Genomic DNA, 17497 nt, shown 5'->3' with positions numbered 1-17497 from the left:
GCCACTAGAGTCAAGAGAGTTTGATTGAAGGGAATGGACTTCAGACTGCACCAAGCTCCTCTTCCTCTGTGCCAAAAAGCTCTGTTGTTACCACTGCTGCCAGCAGGTGTTCATGCACATCCTGCTGCTTCAAATGCACCAAAAGTAGACTAATCTGCAGCTGGAAATATTGTCCAACACTTGATAAAACCAATGGTCAGCTTCAAAGGATGGTACAGCAGACTAGGACGAGGACGAGTTCTGCCTCTTGCTGCTCATGTCCTCGACCTAGCTGAGGGACTACAGATAAACTGGGCAAGGTGAAGAAGCACAAAGAGCTGTTTTCACTAATCCCACTTCACCTTGATCTCCTCTCATTTTCTCATTTGAATTTCCCCTTGGGGATTAATAAAGTACTCTTCTTCTTCTTTCTCCAAAGCTTAAACAGCTCAAATCCCAAACCTTTTAGAAACTTTACTTTCTTACGTAGATAGAGCCAGTCTCCTGCAGAAAAGAAAACCTTAACGAAGTCTATTCCGCTGGCTGTTCCCTAGTGTTGCAGAGGTAGTTCTAGATACCTTAGTGAATGTAGTAAAACAGAGGTTATGGGTAATGTAGTTTAATATTAAGAAACTGGTAACTCTTTATGGTAAGGGTATATGAAAAATCATCGTGGCTGGTTTCAAGGAAGGCTAGTCTGGTACGGACTGGACTATCTGCCAGCCTACCCGGTTAAAAAGGTTCAGCTCTCAGCCTCCGTATCCCATTTGTCTGGTTACTAATTATGTCATTGTTCGATAGTCTGTAAACAGTACTTTTGTATGGAATGAGATCTGAGACAGGAAACACTGAACAGAAATGAGAACATTGAAAGAATATAATTATTTTTTCAGTTTCAAGTTTTAATTTTTCTAATTTTTAGTGTTTTTTCCAGACTATAATAATAAATCTACAAACCTTCACTGATACAACTGACACAATCACTGATACAATCCACTTTCAAATTAAAAAGACCAGACAGCCAAACATGACTGTGGCAACATTTTATTAAATCTGTACCTCAGTGACTTGACTTTCTATTTTCATGCTTCACAGTTAGAGCTCATGCAATAAGCTCTGCTGACTTGTGGAGTGGATACATCGAGCCATGTTTTCCCTTTCATTTCAGTGAAACCCGACTTGGACTCCAAAGTCAGTTGTACAAAAAAACCCCAAAAAAACAAATTGTCTGGAGCCAAGTATGCCAGCAGAGAAGATGTCAAATTACCGTATTTTCCAGACTACAAGTTGCACTTATTTTTTTCTCTGGCTTGTGAGACTAATATAGCGAAGTGACTTATATGTGCTAATTTTCTGTAATTTTGTCGAGTCGTTTCTAGTGTTAGTATTGCATTTTTAGCACTCTTGACTTAATTAAATATAATAATATAATGTTATCCTAGTGTAACACAAGTGAAAATGCAGCCTAAAATAAAGAGCTATACTGCAGTCTTCAAAGCGCAGCTAGTAGAGTATGCAGCTGAAACAAAGTTTGGAGTGACTTTCTGCATTCAGGCAACCTGAGAGAAAAATAGGTGGAGACGCTGCTGTACCTTCTCCATTGGTGCAGTTATTTATCGTTACTTGACATGGCTATATAAATTTGGTAATGCACTTCTGCTTTTTTTATGTAAAGATAATTTAGACTATAATTGGTATAATTAGATACGCAAAGCGACATATATGTTTTTTCTGTTTAACAAGACCATTTTTGCTAAAAAATGACTAATATTCCAGTGCCACTTATAGTCCAGAAAATATGGTAAAATTAGGCGCTTTAGGACCAAACAGTTCTAGGAAACCTGTGCTAGGACCTACCTCACTGAGGAACAGACCTGAAGACTACAGACCTTAAGGGGATTTTTTCTGTTCGCATTCAAACTGCCAGTAGGAAATGTGAATTAAGTTGGCAGACGGTTGCTATAGCGACATCCATTCCGTACGACATTCAATGCAACACCATCAAGTTCTCTCTTAAATTTGTGTGCCACGTAGGCAGCCTGGTAGCCTATTGTAGTGGAAAAGTACCTCCTCTGAAGTAGGAGCTAAAAAAAGTCCTCCAAAACAAAGTTCTAAGAAATATTACAGTTCTCTGCTCCTGCAGAGCGAACACAAAAAAAGAGGAATTTGCTCTAAAAGGTCGAAGAACTATGAAAAGGCTCCTCCAGTCCGAAAGTGCCGTTTGATATCTGTTTATACCCTGATCTGGGAGGATGTCTTGTTTGGTACACTTACAGTAAAATACAACTTCACACATCATCATAAATGTACAGTTGGAACAGTTTGAGATACAAGGGTGATGGTGACAACACTTGAATCTGGGATTTGGATTGGATTTTCTGTAATTACTGGATACGGATGAAGGCAGAATCTCAGATGCTTGTTTGATTGAAAGGGTTGTTAGAATAATTTGATACAACAGGACTCAAAGCTAGGAGAGATGTTTTAGGGTTTGCTGCTACACACCCTCTTATAAATTTAATCTCTGGCGTGTTTGGTTAAGTTTGCTACCGATGTAAAAGCCAAGCACACAAAAAAAAACATGGGTCCAGACCAACCACCAAAGACCCCTACATACAACGTGATTCTGGCCTGTCTGAATCTCAAGTTGACAACCATGAAACCAAAATCTAAAAGGCTTTTTTGTGAGACATGTCCAAACTACCACTAAGAACTTTGGAACAGGAAGTCCATTCTACCTTCAGTGTTCTAACATGAGCAATCCGCTGACATTGGAGATAATGGAAATAAGACGTGTTTGGAATACAGAGGGTACTGAGAGATTGATTGGACCCTTTAACCCATCCTGTGTCATTCTCAAATGGTACCCTCTCAGTTGAGGAGGAATAATTAAAATCGGTTAAATAGGCTGAGAGGAAATAGCATGAGGCTATAAAAAGCAAGGTGGGATGTTAAATCCATGGATTCTGACATCAGGATTTTAAGTAAAACACAATCCTGTTCTTGAAATCCCAGGGGAATATTATTCCACTGCCATAGGTTCAGCACCTGCTCAGGTGGTGAGACCAAACTGGTCCTGCTCGATTGGTTTCTTTACCCAGGATCCCAGTCCGCCTTTGTGGAAAGCTCTGAAGAGGGCCTGCTTGACGGAGTGGTACTCCACCGCTGCCTGCTTGGCCTCATGGTAGGTGTTGGGCCTCACGTTTTGGATCCGCAGGTTGGAGAAGAGCTATCGGACAAGGAGAGGGATGGGTCGGTTAGTCGGTGATCCAGTCCATCATTTACCATTCATGGGGCTCAAACCTAGTCCGGTGGTTCACCCATGAATCCTACCCAAATCCATTTAATTTCCAAAGCATTTTAATCAGTTAGTCATGATAACATTTCTTCTTAAAAAGTCAGAGAGGGTCAAAACCACCTTCATTCAACTTAACTGACCAATGAACAAGCAAGCTAGCTTGCAAATGCATAGAAATGTTAGGCTAATGTTAGCTTAACTCCGCTTTACAATGTCAAATTTGAACTTGGATTTTGCAAATCGTGACATGCTGTGACGTGAAGTTAACGTCTTAGCAGGCTGTTACCTTGTGGTGTAGGAGCGTCCAGCGGCTGTAGAGGGCGTGCTTGCAGAGTCTGGAAGGTCGACCCAGATCGTTTTTTCCTGTGGTGGCGTTGATCACCTCCAGCCTTGGATCTCCCACTGTCCAGTTAACGCTGAAGTTTGGCGCTTTTCCTGGCTGACGAGCCTCAGCGTTAGTTATTCCTATGGGGCATGGGCACATGATGGAAGGCTAAAACCATTTCAAACAACAGACTATCTCTACCTGAAACACACCCTCAAACTTCCATAAAACCTTGCTTTTCAGACTTCTGATGCTCTTGTGCGCTTGAAAATGTATAGTCCTGGTGGAAAGCAGGTGACAGATTAGTGGAAGCATTCTGCCTCTTACCACTGAGCAGTGGTCTGTTCAAGTGGAAGGATTGTGGCAGGTGCTCAATCTCAGTAATCCTCTGGTACATGGCTCTGGACAGGTGGTCAGCATGGTAAAGGCTGCCCAGAATGATGCTGGAGAAGTAGATGGGGTCAGTGAAGTAGCTCATCAGAGAGCCTTGGAAACCCATCACGTTCCACCTGAAGGGGGACATAGTGGAGATTTCATACTAAGGTATTCTAGTCTGCTTTTTTTGCAACAAAGAGACTCGGGGGAGCATTATTGCAGATAGTTCTGAAAATACACATCTAATTCCTAGATCAGGAGGAGTCCAGAGCTGCTAATTGTGTCGTGCCTCCTGGAGATTCATCAAGAAGCCTAATCAAAGCTCCAGCAGCGTTGATGAAACCTGAGATAACTCAACTCAGAAGCTGCTAGATTATTCCTAAGGCCTCCTTGGTGTTATTTCTTAGTTACCCGGATTTTCAGACTGATTCTTTGGTTTTCAACTCATTGTGCCTTTTGGATTATCTCTGGACTCTTGGACAATTTTTTAGGTTTTCATTCAGTCTAAGATTACTAGGACACCAAAAGATGCTTTTGGACCAAACAGTTCTAGGGACTCAGTTCTACCACCACAAGGGCCTTTTTTCTGCTTGCATTCACACTGCCAGAAGGAACGTCAAATTAATGTAAGTTGGCTGATGGTTGCTATAGCAACGTCAATTTTGCATGACATTCAATAACAACGCTAGCAAATATTTTCATATTTCATATTGATTCATCATGATCACTGTGAATTTTCTCCGTTGCATAGGCAGCCTGGACTTTGGTGTCGTCCCATTTTGGCCCAGTTTTTTTTCCATGCCACTACTGCTGCTACTAAAATGAACTTTCTGAAAAGGGCAGTTGCTGGTGCTGCACTGTCTCAGGTCTGTGTTTGACAAATCATCCTAAACGTAAATCACATAAAAGTATCTATTACGGAGTAGGAGCCAAAAAACAGTTCCCTAAAACTAATTCTCAGTTCCTGCGGCGTGGACACACAAAAAAGGGGAAACTTCCTTCAAAGGTTCTAAGAACTACAAAAAGGTTCCTCCTAATGCATACTCTGTCATATCCCTCATCCTTATATTAATTAATAAATTTGATACAGTTGCCATCTTATCATTTTATCTAATTGTGTAGGGTGAATCCACCATTAAGGGTTTTTTGTAGACCCATTTCCACTGTGTCATTTGTTTGAATGTGATGGTTGTGGAGTGTTAGGTGTGTAGATCCTAAATTTGTTGTAGTGTATTACATCATGAAAATGCTTTCTCAAAGTGTGTGTTAATAGTGAATGAAGAGAACATGGACCTGGCCATCTTGTCACTGCAGGACATGGTGAGCAGCCTCTCACCCTGAAGAACCCCATCCCACGTCTGAATTGTGTTACTGGACCGCACTGGGATGGTTCCTTCCCCAGACTCAATTTTAGTGCGGAGCTGCCCGCGGGCCTTCCTGTTCGGGTGTCTGTCTCCCTGATCTGATGTAGGACAAAAATGGATATTATAATACAGTCATATATTCGTAAACTAGAAATCTTTTAGCATTTAAAAAAAAAGCATTTAATAATAATATGATAAAATGATAAGATTAGGTAAGATAAGATGGTAAGAGCCTTTCACCCAAAGAGAGCTGGGATAGGCTCCAACAGATCCCCGTGATAGTGGTTAGAAATAAGTGGGTAGAGAAAATGGATGGATGGAAGATGCAAGGAAAGGCAAGACAAGATGAGGTAAGATAAAATTTGATAAGCTAAAAAAAGATGAGAAGATAAAATAAGATAATCTAAGATCAGGTAAAGCAGTGCGTTAAGATAATAAAATAAGATGAGAAAAACAAGATGCGATAAAATAAGATGAGGTAAGAATAAACAAGATGAGATATGATGAGCTAAGATAAAAGATTATAAGATGAGGTATGATAAGATGATAAAATGATAAGGAGGTAAGATAAGATGAGGTATGATAAGATGATAAAATGACAAGGAGGTAAGATAAGATGAGGTATGATAAGATGATAAAATGACAAGGAGGTAAGATAAGATGAGGTATGGTAAGATGATAAAATCATAAGGAGGTAAGATAAAATGAGGTATGGTAAGATGATAAAATCATAAGGAGGTAAGACAAGATGAGGTATGGTAAGATGATAAAATCATAAGGAGGTAAGATAAGATGAGGTATGGTAAGATGATAAAATGATAAGGAGGTAAGATAAGATGAGGTATGGTAAGATGATAAATGATAAGGAGGTAAGATAAGATGAGGTATGGTAAGATGATAAAATGATAAGGAGGTAAGATAAGATGAGGTATGGTAAGATGATAAAATCAGGTATGATAACATGATAAACAGGTAAGGTAAAAGAAGATAAAATGAGTACAGATGGTAAGATGATAAGATTAGGTAAGATAAGATGATAAGATAAAAGGTATGATAAAATGAGGTTAAGATAAGATGATAAGATAAGATGATAAGGTGAGGTAAGGTAAAAAAAGATAAAATGAGGAAAGAAGATGGTAAAATGATAAGATTAAGTAAGATAGAAGATAAAATGAGGTATGATAAGATAAACTTCATTAATCTTTAGATGAATAATAAGTTCTCTTTGGTTTAAGAACAGCATAAATTACACACCTGTTTGATTGTGGAGAGCAAGAACAACAAACGTTAATTGTCATAATTCCTTTTCAATATTTTCTCTAAAGAACTCTCAAATACTTAAGCCAAGTTCATTTTTAACAGACCCATATTGAACGTCTTTTCTTCAGCTGCTCACCCTCCACCCCAGCTTCGTGAGGAGAGAAGATCCGGGCGTCTCCGCAGGGGGAGGTACTGATGTACAGGTGGAACTGGATGTTCTCCTTCAGGCCAAAGCCTTGCTCACACCTGGTGAAGATGGATTTACGGTGCTCCTCTTCGTTGTTACTTAAGACACAAATGCAGACTGGTAAGCTAGCATGCAACGTGAGAGGATCCAAGAAAGAGGTTTTATAACACAAACAGGATAGATACAGAATATTTAGTAAAGGAAGAGACAAACTAACCATAAGCTTTGTGTCTCACTGTGGCTCACCTGAGGAAATGCTCCAGCTGGGAATACAGGTACCTGATGAGGGACCGGCGAGCTACAATCTCGGCGTGGCAGTCGTTGAGGGCCAAACCTCTGTCGCTCATGTATTCACCGTTAATACACTTAGTCCCCGTGGACACACAGATGACCTGAGCCTCTTTCACATCTGTTCCTGGACAGCAAAGTATAAAAATACTGTATAAGTCTGCAGTGTAGATTTTTGGACAAATTCATTTTTGTTGCTTTATGCATTTGGCCTGTTGCCATTAGAGCCATAACTAAGGAACCGAGTAGTTTAGATCACTAAACACTTGCTACCTTCTCCCGAACACACCCAGACCCTAACCCTATGCAGGTCCTTTGGTATCTGACAAGAAGATATGAGCAGCCATAGAGCTAAGTCCTACAAGTTGCAATGTGGGGCCTCCATGGATCAGGCTTGATTTTCAAGCGCATTTCTGATGCATGCACACCTGACCACACCTGATCCAGTTCCGATGTTATGCTCGTTTTTGGCGCTTTTGGAGACAGACATAGAGCAGCGTGGGTACTCTGACTATCACATCTAGCATTTATGTATTCAGAAATTTGTGCCTCAGGCTAGCCTTTTCTCCCCACATGCATCAGTGAGCCCTGGGGGCGCATGGCCCTATCAGTTCACCAGTTGTCCTTCCTGACCACCGCACAACGGGAACCAAACCCATAAGATTGCCATTTCGGAGATTCTACGACACTGGGATCCTTAAGAATACCCATTTTTCCTGCTTCCAGCATATCAACTTCAAGAACTGATAGTTCCCTTGCCACCAAAACTTTAAAAAACACCACAACCTCAGCTTCATTTAACTAAACTAATCCTCCAGGAAAAGTAATAGATTATGGATAACAGAATATGGAGCTTAATAAAGACAAAACAAATCAAAACTATTTTGGCGACATCAGTGTTGTGTTAGTTATGCAGCTAAAAAGATAAATTAGACAGTTGCCCTTAATTTCCACGGTCAAACTATGATGGTGAAAAATCCTCCCCCTCACCTCCTGCTCTTTAAATTACTTATCTGTCGGTGACATGGTTTGCCAAGTCGGACAAGTTGCCTCGGTTTGAAACATCTTTTACTAACGGGTGTTGTGGGGCCATGGGTTTGCCCTCGCTGATGTCTGCACAGCAATATGGCTCTTATTAAAACTGTCCTTTAAGCACTGATACTTCCATAACAAGGTACTAGAGCACGCTAGTGGAAAAAAGGAATTGACTCTGTAAATACTATAATACACATTTCCAGTTTTCTGTACCCATGACATTTTATGTCTTGTGTTACTGCAGTTTCAATATAACTTATTGGTTGTGAGTGGCATAGGTTATAAAAAAATACCTGTTGTCATGACAACACCTGCCAAGACCTTCCGTCGAGCGTGCGGTGACATGAAGTTGTCCGTCAGTTCACTGAACTTGTCGACCACCAGACGAGAAACAGCATCCGCCAGACTCTGAGATGGAAAATGGGAAAAGAGTTCATTAAGATAGTGTCACCGCCTTCAATCGGATTTTGTCTGGATGGTCATGAGCCAGGAGCAAATCCTGACACTTAACAATATTCATGCCTTTCTGAAGCAATGATAACCTTTGTTTTTGCGATATCACCTACTGGAATTCAATCAGAATCTGGCTTGTTACTATATTTATGGTCACTAGTGCTAATTAGGTGCTTTTGGACGAAACAGAAAGTCAGTTCTAGGAACTACCCCACTGAGGTTTGATTCTTGAGTCACACTGCTACCACTCATCTCCTAATCAGGTCATCTGGGAGATGCATAAAAGCCCTACCTTTAACTACATTCCCCAGGATGCAGTATGTGATGGAAGCCAGTCACAAAAAAAAAAACAGTATGTGGCTGGCAGCAAACAAATCATTTTATTAATACTGCCTCTGCTACTTCAAATATGAATTTTTTAGTCTGAATTTTTCCTTTGTGATTTAGTTGGGGTTTGATGACAAAAGCTGCCACCATCCACGTCACGTGACACCAGCTTCGCCAATGGCAAAATTCAAATGCAGTAGCTGGGTTTCAACCAGTAGAGGACATAACACAACATCTCGAATTAAAAAGTTTAGTTCACTCAACTTCTTCCCTGCTTACCTGTGGCAGGTGAAGCTGCAGCCCCTCTCTGGGTATAGGTTGCTGCGATGGAACCTGATCCAACTGCATGTTGAATAGAGCAGACAGAGCAGCCTGAGCAGCCCGGGCCTTGGCCAACTTCTTGTTTCGCCCTGAACCCTGGAATTCCTCAGCATCTACCATTACTGACATGACAAAGTTCTTGGCATGGCTCTCCCCGCTCTCCGACACGAAGTCATACCTGAGACCCGACCGTAGCTCGTTCAGGATCATGACAGGGTTTTTGCTACTTGTAGGGGAGATGGAAGTGGAGGGGGCAGGAGGCAATGGAGCCTGGACTAGGTCCGGGACAGAAGAGGGTATAAATGGGTACCTTATTCCCAATGAGCTGAGGGAACTGTTACAGTTAGAAGCAAGATTGAAGGAGTCTTCTATAGTGTTGGAGGTCTCAAAGGCATTAAAGAGTACAGCTGGAAAGTCTGCCTGATCCGAGGTGAAGTCCATGGGAACAGACAAAGTCTGACCCTTAGCCACTTGGGTTTCAGATGCATTAGGGAACCGGACAAAGGAGCACAGGGCCCTCTCTGCTGCATTCAGTTTGGCCTTCTTCTTGGTAGGACCTGAACCCTCAAAGAGCTGTCCGTTGACCTCCACGGTCATCACAAAGACAGGGGCGTGGACTGGCCCTGTCTGAGAGAGCACTTTGTACTGCAGACCTGGCTTGATCTCATTCAGCTGCATCAGGGCGTTCTTAGGTGGGATGGGCCCAGCGACTTTCTTACGCTTCTTAGGCCTATACCTGGAATGTGGATGCCCATTATTGCCCTCCTCTAACGGACGTTTCTTCAAAGTCCCAACTCTCTTTTTGGGGAATCGAGCAGCCACAGCTGGGGCACTCTGTTTGGAGAAAAGGTTGTCCAAGTTCCGATTTTCCTTAACATCTGTGCTGCATGAACCTGCAGTGCCCAGAAAGAGTAACTTACAATGCTTTTATCGCAGAATCTTGTAAATGTAAAGTTTTGAGATTCCTTTACCTCTCTGCAACTGAACAAGTGATACTCACAGTCTGTGGAGACATTAGAAAAATACAGTTGCAGTAAAACATACATACAAACTTATAAAATTATTAGAAAAATTAAAAGATCCACAACTAATCCAGGTAAATCCCTACGGGGGACTTTCCGAAACATTTTCACTTTGCACTTTAATTAGCATGAAAACATCTCTTTTGTTTTGCAATTTATTTTTCTGGAAGATCCTTTGTACTTTGGGAACACATATCACCAGGCTCATGTTAACAAAACCCATAGAACTTAATGTAAATTTTTGTTTATACCATCCTCCAGCAAAAGCTTCAGTTCTAAGGTTCCTCCAGTCCCAAAGCACCTATAGAGTAAAGAAGCTGGAATAACAACAGAAGGCCTGTAAGTAAAAGATGATCATTCATTGATCAGACGGTGTCAGTTACTGCACCTGTGTGCATACAGAAGAATCTGGATTTATTTAGTTAATATTTACTGGATAATAAAGTGCACTAGGCCCTGCGATGGACTGGTGACATGTCCACGGTGTACCCCTGCCTTCCATCCAAAAGCGGGCTGGGACAGGCTCCAGCAGATCTCGATAACCCTAATTAGGAATAAACGGGTATACATAATGGATGAATGAATCCATGCTGCTGAGGTTAGAGCTGCCAGGAAGGAGGCCTAGAGGAAGACCAAAGAGGAGGTTCTTGGATGTAGTGAAGGAGGACATGAGGATAGTTGGTGTGGGTGAGGAGGATACAGAGGATAGCGTTGAATGGAGGCGGATGATTCACTGTGACGACCCCTGAAGGGAGCAGCCGAAAACAAAAGAAGAAGAAGATAATGGATGAATGAATAAATGAATGAATGAAAAAAAAAAAAAAGTTAGTTACCGTAATTTCTGGACTATTCCAGCTCTGGAATATTAGTTACTTTTAAGCTGAGTCAAGGGTGCATTCTAACATTTCGCAAAATTACAGTAAATTAACACATATAAGTCTCATTGCTCTATAAGTTGCACAACAAACCAACAAAACTGGAAAAAGTGAGACTTATAGTCCAGAAAATATGGTACATAGGATTTAGATTGTGCGTTTAGGAGTGGATTAAGATTTGATAAAATTCAGCGTAACCCCAGCCCAAGGCATGTTGGTTGTGTTTTATTTTTGCATTCCAGCATGAGCAACTATAAATTGCTTCTCGCTCAACCAGATTGTCCTGGAGAGAGCAGAGTCGACTAGTGTGTGCAGAGTAAATAAGCATGCAAAAGGGGGACAAAACATAAACATGAAGGACATAATAGCAGATAATTTTCTGAGCAGCGAGAAGGGGGGTGGGGGTGATTATAGGTCTCTTGAGGAACAGAGAACAGGCTGTTATTGTATTGTATTTTTCAGTGAAACAGCAAACAAACATATTCACTCGAAGCTGCAATTTGTGTTACAAAATTGCTGAAGAACAGAATCCATTATGGGGGATATAAAACCACAAGGTCAACTCTCTATGCATCTAAAATGTGTTTCAGTGCTTAGAAATCTAAGGAAAATACCGAAGGGGTTGCTTGGGATTGTTTTTTGACTTATTCTATGAAAAAAAAATTTTAGCAACACGTCCTTGAAAAACTCAGACTACTTGCGTCGTTAGCTGGCACCCAACCCTCCCCGCACCGTCGGGTGTAATCCACATGTTCTCCCAACTGGTTTCACACAGAAGAGGGATGGGATTACTGCTGTCCAAAAGCAAATAAGTGTGCAAAGAGGGTCCAGCAGCTAGTGTTGAATAATGGTTTCACGTCTCTGACTCCTTTTCAGTCGCCCCTGGCAAACAGTCACATATATAAACACATATATTTAGTTTCACGCTTCACTTCTAACCTTGCTGTGACCTTATTTCTATGAAGTCTTATTGAGGTTTTATCCAAGGTCAGGCGGTTTTAGACTCAAATAGACCTACAAAACTTTCAAATCCAGAGGTGGCTCTGAAGGGGCTTTAGGGAGCTTTCTTTTTGTTGAGAGCAAGGGGTGCGGAAAAAATTTCACACTGACCCTAGGATTAAGGTCGCACCACACCTCCTGAGCCAGCCAAAAAGGATTTGGGTGGTACTTTTTCAAGTTCACCCATAAAGAAAAGCAGCAGCCCAGAGAAGAAAATTGTTAGAAAAAAAGGAGACTCACTCATGCTTTCAGTTTTGTCCTCCAGTAGGGTCAGTAACCTCTGCTGGTTTCGAGGTCCAACTCGATCTGGAGGAAACACAAAAGTCGACAAAGTCAGAATCAGTTGTCTAGGAACTATAAGATTTGGAAAAAAAAAAAAAAAAAAAAAAAAAGATTCTGCTCTTAGGAACAGTTATAATATTGCACAGGAATCTCAAGCTCCCAGGACTCTGGAATAGGACCTGAGCTTGAAGGAGAAAATGAATCTTCTGTTCCATTTATTACAAGTAGTATACGGACATTGAACTGGATCCACATATACCACTTTTGAGTGCCATCCCATGTAAAAATTTTGAGCTTTAGATACTAGTTTAACCTTTTGAGTGTGTGTCTGTGTAATAATAGTTTTTTAACATTATTGATATATATATATATGTGGGTGAAAACTCCCCAACCAACCAATGACAATCTCCCTTCAAAGAAAATGTAGAGAGCTCAGTCCGAGTTCTTTTCAGTTTTCATAACGTCTGAGATGACCAGCATGAGAGATTCCAGTTTCTTCACCCCACTCAGGTGCTCCCTGACCCCTCCTACACCTCATTCTCCCTGCATGGCTGGTTTCGCACGGCAGATTGCTATCAGTGTTGGTTTCTGTGAAGGCCAGAGTATCCAGTACTCTGCTATCTTCCAGAGAGAGACAGAGAGAGAGAGAGAGAGAGAGGGGAGAAGGATGGGAAGCTTGGGGCTGATGTTGAATTTCATGCCCTGCGGCTTCAGGATTAGCAAGCCCAGGAGCTGACGGACAGGCAGGCGTGGAGCGTGGAAGGTTATGCCTAACAAACAGGGTATGTCTGTGTTCAGTAAGAGCCAGAATGTTAATGAAAAAAAGAGCAATTGGTTATTTGGAGTGGTTATTTATGGACCGAAGACTTTTTCAGCCAAATGTAATCCAAAAAATCCTGAATCATATCACAAATCTAAAGTAAAGTTAGTACTAGACTAGAAAATTACATTTCATTAAAAGGTTTCTATGTTCCAGAGTGCTCAATCACATAAACACACACTCAGTTTTTAATTTTTTATGCAGATGATTACGCTTCATCCGTTAATTAAGATTAGGCAAAAGTTCAATAGGGAAGATTCTGGATGCTTCTTGGTGGGTTACTATAAGCTATTTATTTCTGATCTATTTCCCCCTCTGTCCCTTCTGTGTCCCCTCACTGTCAAATCACCACCTCCCTTTGATTCTGACGTGACCTTTATGCCTGTGTTCCTTGAACCGATAGTTTGCCGGCTATTGCTCTTTAAACAGCGTTGCGACCCTGCCTCAAACCAACTCATCCCAGTCACCACCTCCAGGGGCCACCGTGTTACAGCATCCATCAACCCCCTGCTGGGTTTGCTCCACCACCACCGTCTACCATATTTCCTGTCCTCACGCGGGCCTACGGCTAGTGACAATGCTTCGAATCAGTGGAGTCTAACCAGCAGAAATCCTGTGCTGCTTAACTCACTGTGTAAATTGAAAATGGGATGATCTTCTGTCACAGCCCAACTGATTAAATCTGATACAAGCATGTTTTTAAAAAAACAGACATTACCTTAAATCTGGCTCGGGTTAAAAGTCTGCCCTTCATGCCGCGATGCTGTCTCCTGTCTACCTGTCTAATGGAAGAACAGTTTGGGGGCTGGGGGGTGGAAGATGAGGTTATTTGTGTGGCTGTGTGTCATGGGGTTAGAGGCTAGTTATCAGCAGAGATTCAAGCCAAATCCTCCCCCACATACTCCCCCATCCCTTGCTGCAGGGCAGAGGGGAGAGGGGGTTAGGGTGAGGAGGAGGTGGTTTAAATGGTGTGTTAGAGGATCAGCTCCCTCTGCAGTTTCACAGACAGAGATCTGAGGGCAGGTGTTTGGGTGGTGGAGGTGGGAGCGTTGGTGGATGGGGGAGGGGCCTGCAGTATTTTGGGCAGACAGACACATCCCTCAGTGATGGGAACGGCGTGCCGAACACGCGCCGCGGAGCACGTCGGCTCAGGGCTCGTCTGAAATTCACTTTTTGCTCCCAGTAGATTAAACTCACACTTGGCTTCATCTCGCAATGCCTCGCTGGGCTGGGACACAGAAATAATGGGCTTCTAGCTCACCCCGCATGCAAAGTATGCACAATAACAATCTATACTGTTTACCATACTCTCCACGAACAACAGTTTAAAACTGTGCTGAATATTCCCAAGCGAGATAAAATAAAGATAAAAAAAATAAAATTGAAATCTAAATAAGCGCGAGGATTAGGGGCGCTCGAGTTTTGCAGGGGGTGATCAACATCAGCAGGCGTGGAGCGACCGTGCACGAAAGCCACCGAAGCAGGACGCGAAAATGACTCGAGTAGAGCCAGGGGGCTGGTCAGGGATGCTCCATCAAAGACTAAATACACTACACATGTATCTGATATTTACTGAGTAATGAAATCAACGCAGTTGGAAAAAGCACAAAATCCACTTTCTCATTATTTTAACAAGTGTCACAGTTAACTGATAGAATTCTGAACAGGTACAACAGAAATACATGTTTATAGGATTCACAATAAAGGTGTTAATTCATACTGGAAGAAGGTTCCTGTTCCTGTTTCGAAACCCAGCAGGGGCCTTTCTGTGTGGCGTTTGCATGTTCTCCCCGTACCTACGTGGGTTTTCTCCAGGTACTCTGGTTTCTTCCCACAGTCCAAAAACATGTATGTCAGGTTGATTGGTGACTCTAAATTGCCCATAGGAGTGAGTGTGAATGTGTGAGGTTGTTTGTCTCTATGTGGCCCTGTGTTTGTCTGGGGACCTGTCCAGGGTGTACCCCTGCCTTTCACCCAAAGAGAGTTGAGACAGGCTCCAGCAGATCCCTGTGACCCTAAATAGGAAGTGCAGATGATGGATGGTGGTGTTGCCACAGTAGTGAACAATTTTGTTACACACGGTACAGTTCGTTTACTGAAGTAACGTCACACAACGCTCCAGAGCTTTCATGTTTTCGCTCACTCCCTGTTACTTCGATAAGCTCCAACCGAAACGTACAAAGGAGCTTTGGTGTTTGCACAGACATGTCTGCTCTGGGGGGTGGAATATAAATATATACAAATATAAAACTGAATTAAAATATTGATCCCACCACTCTAGTATCGATCAATACGGATACCAACGTTGGTATCGATACTACCAATATTTGGATCGATCCATCCATGCCCTAGTAAAGTCTGTCTTTTGTTACTCCATGTAGCGAAACACCACTTTTTTCCAGACTGTAATATAAATATAATGATGATTTATTTAATTATCTGGATTTGTGTACTTTCTGTTCACTGTTTGTAGTTTACTTTGATACTTAAAACGTGTTATGTTGTGTTCTCATTTTTTTTTTTTGCCTTTATGGTTTTGATCATCTTTAAGAGGACCTACACTTTTTTGAACATTTTTTAAGGATGTTGGCAGCGTTATGCGTTATTGTTTGGTTTTGTTTTAGTATGACCACTTTTTTTTTTTTTTTAGACTGGACTGTGTTCAAGTTTGACAGGTGTGCCCAACAATCTTATCTTATTAATGCAGTCTAAAGTCCATTCCAAAGTCCTTTTTAAAATATTTATTTATTTATTTAATTTATGTAGAAATTCATGTATAAATTGCCTTTTTTTTGGTTGAAAATACAAATAAGTTAATAAGCAGGGGTGGATCTACAGGGGGGAAAGTCGAGGCAGCTGGCCCCTCTTTTGTAGGGTTTGCCTGCCCCACCCCAGATCATCCCACACTAGTTTTGTTCATCCTGTGTAAGAGTTGTCCTGAATTTGCAGGGGAAAAAAAAAAAAAAAAGGTTCCTATACAGGGATGAATCTACAGTGTGTTAAGAGCGGTCTGTTGCCCGTCCCTGCGGAAGGATTAACCCCCCCCCCCCAAATTCATCCCCCACACTGGTTTTGTTCCTTTTGTTTGAGATTAGGAGTGTTTACTGACAAATGTAAGAATACATTTTATGTAAGTTTTTAACAAGTTTTTGTAGTTTTTTTTTTAAGAATACATTTTATGTAAGTTTTTAACAAGTTTTAGTAGTTTTTTTTTTTGCATCAGATGTGAAACTTTACTTTTAATCAAAAAATGGACTTAAAGCGCTTGTACCCAAGTTGCCCCTTCACCCATTCAACAAACATATTTCAGCAACATGGGGTCTTGCCCAAGGACCAGAGAAGCCACAGCACGAACCAAAAACCTTTCCGGTTACTGGGCCGCCCCTCCTCAGCCGCAACCACCCTGCTTTTCCAAGGATTGTGGGAATTAGATGTGACTTGAGTAAATTGGTTTTTTTAAACAAAAACAAACAACAAAAAAAGAAACCTGAGGTTGGAGTCGGGGGGTCCGAGGGTATGAGTTTAACAAAATTGTGGTAAAGACCTACCAGGACCAATTAGACGCGTTTCAACTAGACCCCTTAGAGAAAGCACAATGTAACAGTAAATCTCAAGTCATTATTTGTTATTCACACACAGGCTGGTTTTGAGGAGACAGCAGAGCTGAAGCAGACCCCCTCTCCCACACACACACACACAGTTCACCCCATTACACATTACAGTACCTTTGCACTCGGACCGTCTCTTTCTCCTCCGTTTGAACCTGCGGCGAATCAGGTGGCGGTAGGGTGCTGTGGCGCGAGGGGTGTTCGGTGGCGGAGGCATGCCTCGGATTCACGGAGGAAAAAAATAAAAACGCAGATCTGTTTCAACCACCCCAACCCCCATCACCACCACCACCGCCACCCCACTCCCCTGCTCGTCGGGTTTTCCCCAGTCTCAGCCCGGTGCTAAGTACAGGCACACAGTGTGTGCTTATACAACTTTTGACAGAGAAGGGAAAGGAGAAGGGGTAAGGGATGGAAGGGGAGGTGAGGGGAGGGGCAGCCAGTTTACCGTGAAGCATGCAGGCACAGAGAGCTGCTGGCACATTTGACTCGCTCGTATTAAAGGTGCTGTGGGAGAAATGGGCTGGGACGGTCTCCGCGGGTCCTGGTCTCCTCATCTGTCAGCCTCTGTCTTTCTACTCCGCCCCCCACTACCACCAACCAGCACAACCTCATTCTTGCCTTGCCATTTACAAACCTCCCCAACTCCAAACTACTTATATACAGTGGAATTTTAAAA

At 42.1% G+C, this 17497-nt stretch overlaps 1 protein-coding gene across 1 annotated transcript; it reads right to left on the bottom strand.

Annotated features, from left to right (window-relative positions):
- Positions 1 to 3031: 3031 nt before the first annotated feature.
- Positions 3032 to 17035, bottom strand: LOC113127578 (double-stranded RNA-specific editase 1-like). The gene is made up of 10 exons (XM_026302278.1): positions 16936 to 17035; positions 12349 to 12414; positions 9171 to 10105; positions 8405 to 8519; positions 7035 to 7203; positions 6738 to 6886; positions 5271 to 5439; positions 3930 to 4111; positions 3564 to 3742; positions 3032 to 3208 (listed from the first exon to the last, which is right to left on the bottom strand). Exons 1-10 carry the CDS (start codon positions 17033 to 17035, stop codon positions 3032 to 3034), a joined length of 2241 nt encoding a protein of 746 aa, XP_026158063.1.
- Between the last annotated feature and the right edge of the window lie 462 nt (positions 17036 to 17497).

Source organism: Mastacembelus armatus, chromosome 2 (genome assembly GCF_900324485.2).
Source record: "Mastacembelus armatus chromosome 2, fMasArm1.2, whole genome shotgun sequence".
NCBI lineage: Eukaryota > Metazoa > Chordata > Actinopteri > Synbranchiformes > Mastacembelidae > Mastacembelus > Mastacembelus armatus.
Note: the sequence above shows the minus strand (reverse complement) of the source record. Positions and strands in the feature narration are given on the sequence as shown.